The sequence below is a fragment of the Vombatus ursinus genome, unplaced genomic scaffold (assembly GCF_900497805.2).
Source record: "Vombatus ursinus unplaced genomic scaffold, bare-nosed wombat genome assembly UNPS02014812.1, whole genome shotgun sequence".
Lineage (NCBI taxonomy): Eukaryota > Metazoa > Chordata > Mammalia > Diprotodontia > Vombatidae > Vombatus > Vombatus ursinus.
Genome location: NW_020954590.1, coordinates 37,983,838 through 37,991,669, shown reverse-complemented (window position 1 = coordinate 37,991,669; position 7,832 = coordinate 37,983,838). Strand labels below are relative to the sequence as shown.

The following is a 7,832-nucleotide window of genomic DNA, read 5'->3' as shown; positions in this document are numbered from 1 at the left end:
CTTGGGGTCCAACACACCTCCTTTGTCTAGCGCTCTGCTGCCTCCACTGTAGCCTTGAACGCAGCCCCCTAAAGCCTGTGCTGCCGACGGACCCAGAGATCCCAAGGGGGCCGCGGCTGTTGGTCGCAACTCTTTCAGCTCACTTTCGTCTGGCTTGTCAAGTTCATCCAGAAGGGAGTAGTGGACTGTTCTTCCGGCGTGGGGGTGGAGGGAGGGAAGGGAAAGCAAGAACTTTAGCATCACTTTGATTCGAAGGAAGCCCAAAAGTTGCACTGGAAGAGAATAATTACTGACCAACAGAAAGAGAAGACGACAGTCTCTTAGGCGCCCAGAGGAGGAAGAAGAGGGGAGGAGGAGGAGGAGGAGGTAGTGGTGGTGGTGGTGGTCTAGAAGAAAAACTGGAAATGTCCCATCCCTACCGCAGTTTGGTCAGATACCTGTTCCTAGCCCTCCTTTTACATGGTGAGTGAGTGCTACTGTCTCTCCCCCCCCCCCCCCCCCCCCGCGGAAGTGCTGGTAAATATAATGCTTATTTATAATAATTATCCATGATAACAGCTATAGACAACTTAGGACATAGAAATACTTGGGAATGGATCACAAAAGCCTGGATTATTCAAATGACTTAATCTTCTGGACCTCATCTTCCTCATCTGTAAAATAATAGGTTGGGAGGACATGGCCTCTGAGAGCGCTTCCAGCTTTAGATATATCCATGATATTATGATATCTCTGAAAGGCTCAGGGAAAACCTCCAGTTCAATTTCTGTCATTCCTCCCTCTTTTCCTAGACCCATATGAGGGCTCCTTTTATTGTCCATGCTTTAAGCCTTTGCAGCTTGAGTTTTCCTATATGGTAAGACAAACTTGCTGGCTTTTCCCCTTTCTTTTTACCTCCAGGGTAAATGAGTATAAAATTTTGGCAAATGTTTTTATTCCTTCTTTAGCATTTCCAACTATAAGCAGAGATGCTATAATTAAATTATGTGCCTTGTGGTCATTTTTTTTAAAAGGTTCCAAAGCCCATAGAGTGACTCTTGATGTGGTCCAAGTTTTTATTGGACTCTAAAGAATAACTATGATCTTTTATGGAAAAAGCTCCACGTGTGTTTATCTCTAAATTTCTTGGAAGAGTATTGGTTGGGTAAATTACTTATTTCAGCTCTGAATGATAGTTGCTCACTGATTCCATTCTGAAATGCCATTGTTGTTTTAGATTCCCATGCATAAGCATTCCTGGAGTCTTTCGAATTAATCTGAAAGTAGCAACAAATAGTTTACCAAAGATTTATTAATCCAAAAAAGATCTCACAGGGCTTATCTGAATTTAAGGTGCTTTTCCCCAGATGTTCTGGTTTGATCTGATTTGATTAAATTTTCCAAATACCCAAATGAGCTTTGGCAAAGGATTTTAGCCCTCAGCCCAGGTATATTACTTGCCTTTTGGAGATTTTGGAATGTTCTTTGAGGAAAATTGGACAGGTGAAAGAAAGATCAGGATTATATTATAGCCCACAAAGTAGCAACTATAGCAGGATTGCTTGGCATAGCATGAGTGACAAAATATATTGATAATATATTTGGGTAAAGCAGCTTGTTGTAGTGCTCTTGCTGAGGAAGCACACTTCTCTTGACATTAGAGGACTTACACCTGAGTCCAAATTCTGCCACTTACTAGCTATATGTCCTTTAGGAAGTAACTAACTCTGAACCTCAGTTGCTTCATCCATAAAATGGGGTTAATATTCATAATACCTACCTTATAGTGCTATTGTGACAAGTGTTTTGTAAAAGTGTAAGTTAATGTCTTTAGGATCAGTTCTTGTATTGCTTCAGATAAATGCAAAATATTGCAATGAAACACCCTTGGCTTGCTGCAAGATGCATCTCTAGGGCTACTCATTCCTCTTCCTTGTTAGCAACTGAGTTACATCACCAATGATCACTGGGTATGTGTCTAGATTATGATCATCATCCCAAATAAAATTATTTTTCTCAGGCTTAGCGCCGGAACCCGGGTCTGGATAAGGTACAGTTTATCTTAGAATTAGTTTAAATTCTTCTTGGAATCACAGGAAAATGCATTAACTGAATAGGTTGATGCTTTCTTATAGGCATCTTACATGCTACCCAGCTACCAATGCCATAGGCTGTGTCAGCCTGACTATTTAAGCCAGACCCTCCTTATGGCCAAGGTGTACTTTCAGACCCAGTGATTTGGGAGTTTAAAAGTCAGAATGGGAGTCTTGCAGTTAGAGGGCAAAAGAGAGAAGGTATAATTATAGGGTTGGACTCCCAGGCCCATCTGCTTAGAATTACAGAGCAGTTTTAATCTTTGGCTGAAACATGAAACAATTCGGAGCCAATGAACAGATCAAAACAGCAGCTGCCACCAAAAGAGAGAGAGAGAGAGAGAGAGATGAAACAGGGGAAATTGTCCATTCTTTTTACATCTATAGTTATATCTTGTGAAGGAAAAAAGTGTTTTAATGGTCTTAAAAGAACATGAAAAGTTAGCTAGAGTTTAAACATTCTTTTTTTTTTAACATCATTACTTCTTGAATTAGAAAAGTAATGAATGACAGGATCCTTAAACTTGCTGCCTATTCCAGTTCAAGCATAGCATCATTTCCCTACCACCATCTTTAAGAAGTAAATATTCTTAGAGTTACCTCACATGGCTAGGTCAGATTAGTAGCCTGAAATTTCTATGAGCCAGATGAATGACCATAAGAACTCAGGTGTCACCTCAGACTGGTTATGTTTCCCAAATTTCAATCTGAAGACTTATGGTAACCCTGAAGGTCCATATCAAGTTTCTTAGGGTCAGAAGATGTTAAGAGAATCAGTCTTAGAGGAGGATGAGTCTGATACTGAGTGGGAGAGACTCAAAGAATTTTGGGGCTAGAAAAGGTCATATAGTCTAAAGGTTCTTAACCTGGGGTCTGTGAATTTGTTTTAAAAATATTTTGATCACTATTTCAAGAGGCTTTCCTTGGTAAGCCTCTCTCATTTGTTTCATTCATTTAAATAAGAAGCCCATTGAACTCACCAAAGGGGTCCATGACATAAAAAGATTAAGAACTCCTAATTTAGTCATATCCCTTTATATTACAGATGAGGAAAGAGAGGCCCAAAGAAATCAAATGACTTGCCAAGATCACACAATAGCAGAGATAAGATTCAAACCCTGGTCTTCTGAGTGTTCATCCAATGTTTTCATTACAGAAGGCAAATGGAGGAAATGTTTTGACAGGGGAAGTAGTACTTGGGGTCATTACTATTTTTAAGAGAAGTGGGATTAAAAAAAATAAGGACTGGGAAGCTATAGCTAAGTGACAAAGGAGATTCACAGTATGTCATCTGATTCCAAAAGGAAATCACTGTGGACAAAACTTTAGTACAACTATAATTGATCAAATAATACTGTAGATAGATTAAGAAGAGATGGAAGGAACAGGTACCAGGAATTTGTATGGCTTCATGTCTGAAATGAGAAAAATTATCACAATTGATTATACGGCTGTATACTTTCAGAGAGTACTGGATAATAATTCAGATACAGTGGGAAAATGGAACACAGAATTTCTTATTTTTATTTGGTTAAAGTATTTTGATACAAAACAGATACCAATCTCTCCTACCCTTCAAGGAAGGCAAAGATCTGCTTAGTTTGCATATATGTAGCATATACCTGTCCCCCTTTGGTATCAGGGATTTTAGAAAATTCTTTTTTTTTTCATGATGTATTGTACTAGTTGGTGTCTGGTGATGCAGTGTGACTTTAAAAAATCCTTACATCATTTTAAAATGCTAAAGCTTTTACAAATTTTTGTTGTAGATATAATGAAAACTATCTAAAATATTTTAAGCAATGAATAACTCAGGTTTTTTCTTTTTGCAAGGCAATCTGTGGTTAAGTTACTTGCCTAGGGTCACACAGCTAGTACTTACCCGAGGCCGTGTGTCTGAGGTCTGATTTGAACTCAGGTGCTCCTGACTCCAGGGCCAGTGCTCTATCCACTGCACCACCTAGCTGTCCCCAAATTTTTTCTTACAGTTTGTTTTAAAATAATAGCTCATTTATATATCACTTCAAGGTGTTCAAAGTGTTTACATATAGTACATTATCTCATTTGAGTCCCATAATAACACTGAAGTAGATACTATTTTATTCCCCTCATTTTATATATGGGAAAACTGAGGCTTAGAAACTTGCCAGTCACATAGCTAGTTTGGGTCTAAGGTGAGATTTGAACACAAGTCTTCCTGATTCCAAGTCTTGTATCCATTATACCATACCCCTGACTGATGGTTGCACTTTACCTTCTCATCTACAGTAACCATTTTTTAATTGTCACCAAATCTGCAATATTTTACCTCTAGTTATATAATGGTGCATGCATTTTTAATAAATTTGCTCTAAAATACTTTGTGAAGAAATGCATTTGGGAAGCTTGGGCAACCTGTTCTTTTCCTGAATTCCAACCCTGTCTCTCCAAACGTGGGGTTTTCTCACAATGTTTTTGAGGATTGTTTTTTATCTGTCCTGTAACTTCAATTGTAAGAGTTTGAAGGTAGGTAAAGACTTTATGAATAATAAGCAAGGGGGTCACAAAGACCATTATATTTGGGTGCACGGTTTTAATTTTAAAATTACTCTTCCTTGACTAAGCCACTGATAGTCACAGGTCACCTTATGACTACTTACATATATACACATATGTGTGTATATATATATATACACACATATATTTTAGGGGAAAAAAGGTTAAAACTATTGTCTTAAAACCTTTCTTACCTACAGGGCAGTAAGATATGCAATGAAGAGATTAGAGCTCATTGTTAATTTTTTGAAAGTTTTCTTTAAACTGCAAATTTAAGACCCATCTCCAAATGACAGTGCATTTGTCAGATTTATTCTTCTTCCATTCAATTTATGGATATTATTGCATTAGCTAATTTAAGATTCATAGAATATTAGAACTGGCAGGAACTCTATGGACTATCTGGTTCAATTGCCTTATTTTCAGATGGAGAAATTGAGACACAGAGAAGTCAAATGACTTCCTCTAAGATTGTGCAGTGATAGAATCAGGACTGCAGTTCAGGTCTACCAATTCATAGTCAAAAGTTCAAGATACTGAATGTCAAAGAAAACATGGTGCTAGAAATTGCCCTTTTCAGGCTTTTCTCAGCTAGCATAAAAAGGTGTAAAGGTTTCTGATGTTACTTTCTAAAATCATCAGCTCCAGGAACAAAGATTAACATGAACAATTCCAACATAATTGATTTGTCTGTAATGGAAATACTTGATTCTAAGATTTGGTGCTGATATTGTGAGAACTTCCTTTTAAAAATGGAATTTAGTGGTGATTTGTAGTAGAAGTGATTGACTTTTTCTGGGAAATGAAGCTCTTTTTTTAGTTTCATTCAAGGTAATGTGTCCAAAAATTTTACCTATTTCTAGGATGACAACTTGAGTCTGAAAAAACCTTAAAGAATATTGAGATAGGTTAGAGAGTGATGGAAAAAGGACTTATTTGGAGTTTGAAGAGGTGGATTTGAATCCTGGCCTTGATAAGAACGATTTATGTATTCTTGGGCAAGTCAATTAGCCTCTCTGATCCTGAGTTTCCACATCTGTAAAATAAAAGCAATAGACCAGGTGATCTCTGAACATCCCTTGCCCCTCTATGGCCTATGTAATTGCCAGAAAATATAATTTGCTAGAAGAATTTCATGAAGCTAAGAAAATGTTCTTTTTCCATTCTCTGACCTTTCCCAGAACAGTAGGAAAAATGGTGTGGGAACTTTAAATATTAAAGATAAAATGACTTTTTAAAAACACAAATTTCATGAACACATCTAGGTGCAAGAGTCGTGCTTTAAGCCTGTGACCCTCAGAATGAACAAGACAACCAGAGACTGCTTCTCTTTTATCTCTGTAAGATGAAGAGCAAAGCACAGATGGCAAGTGTGTTTCACAATTACATTCTGTTTTTGAGCAGAAAGCAGAAGTTTGATCAACTTGGCAGTTGACATAGCCAATTTAAAACATCGACAGTTACATGATAAGAATCATTCAAACGTATATTCATGATTTTTATACTTCCCCACTATATGTGCCTATCTTTGCTCTCTACAGATCAGGGAAATGGAGAGAGGGGAAATATCCAGGTGACTAAAGTAAAAAAATCAACCTTTGAGGGAAGGAAAAGCAAGGCTTTGGACCTAAATTGATCAATATCAGCTCTATAGGTTGCTTACCTACTTAGTTCTCTTGTCAGTTAAGGTAGTGAAAAGCCACATGGTGTGTCTCCCAAGGATCCCATATAGGTGATGGTTCAAAATGATTAAGCCTTTAGATCAGGGATCCCCACTTGGTTTGTGAGCAGGATCTATTTTTTTTAATTCCCTGAAGCTTTGCAGTCACCAAGGGGGAGAGGACTGGGGAAACAGTAAAATTCCTGGAGACAGAGATGGATGAACAGTAAAAATCCCTATGTGGAAAAGAGAAAGTGGGGGACTATTGCTCCTCCCTTCCCCCTACTGGAAATCCTAGCAAACCACAGCAAGCCCTTTTCTGGAAGAGACAGAGAAGGGTTAGTGCCCCCAAGAACTAGTCTGATGATGTACCAGGAGAGGCTTTGGAATCTATACTTACATCCTGATCTCCAGTTTGGAGATCTATGTGTTAGAAAGTAGTGACCCAGGAGAACACCTGATGTTTAGCCAAAAATCAAAGTAGCATGTGATTAGCATAATTTCTTTATGATACTTTTTCTAGCAAAAGAGAAAAATGAAAGCCTTCAATGGTGAACTCACAAGAAATGTATATTCCATTTATACCCCATACTCACTAAAAGGAGTGGGGAGGAAATAGAGAAAAAGAAAAAAAGAGTTTTGCTTGTCACTGTAGTGATGAAAATTAAAAATAATGACAAGTAAACATAGTTAACTAGTATTATCAGAACCACTATTTTCTATTACACTAAAAATGAAAAAGCCTCTTAGTGTTTATCTAACAGTTACCACATCAAACAGTAGTTTATGGCAATGACTGTTTATTTAATTGGGTAGAGCAATTGCATAGATAAATAATTACCTATATTTAAGTTAATCAGTTGCCTTTTTACCTGCTATAAAGTTTTCATGTTTCAGACAAGTTTTAACTTGAAATATTGCATGGTTATAGTAGAAATAGAATCATATCCTTAACATATATTATTTACATTGGAGTTCCCACAAAGGACATGTTAAAATTATAGTTCATATCCACAGGTTTTTTATCAGCCTTTTTTCCTCCTTTTATCTTGTCAGTTACCTTTTAGAAAACACTTTTTTTTTTTTTTTTTTTTTTTTTTTTTAGTTTCCTAGCCTGTGCCTACACAGGTAAATAGAATAGAAAATGAAAATTATTTGGATATTTCAACTAAAAACTACTCTTCAAAAAAAGTTGAGATTAGAGGGTAAAATGATCAAGAATAGATGTCCAGATCAATCAGACTAACCAGATTGATGAGGCTTTTCTCCACTTCTTGCTTGTATAAGCCTTTCAAAGATACCTGCACTGTGTCCCACAAAACCCCCTTCCTCTACCCCCAGCCAAAATTGAGCACAATCTTTTGGGTGTCAGTTTACTCATGTCATGGATGAGAGCATTACAAGTAGGAAATAGTGTTTACTATTGTTGGTGTAGATCAAAGAGAGGGATTGCATGTGTATCATTTGTGGAGTTAAGTATGCTAAGATCAGCTCTCCACAGCCATCATCTGGTGAATTTAGGCAGTGTAGACAGCTCAAGGAATTCAAAACTCAATATTCATTTG

At 37.2% G+C, this 7,832-nt stretch overlaps 1 protein-coding gene across 1 annotated transcript in view; it reads left to right on the top strand.

Annotated features, from left to right (window-relative positions):
• The first annotated feature begins 381 nt into the window (after positions 1 to 381).
• The window catches only part of LOC114054168 (protein APCDD1), a 48,568-nt gene continuing 41,117 nt past the window's right edge, over positions 382 to 7,832 (top strand). The window contains exon 1 of the mRNA XM_027877327.1: positions 382 to 462. Coding sequence (XP_027733128.1) covers positions 405 to 462 — 58 coding nt within the window. The 5' untranslated portion in view covers positions 382 to 404. The remainder of the gene's footprint in view (positions 463 to 7,832) is intronic.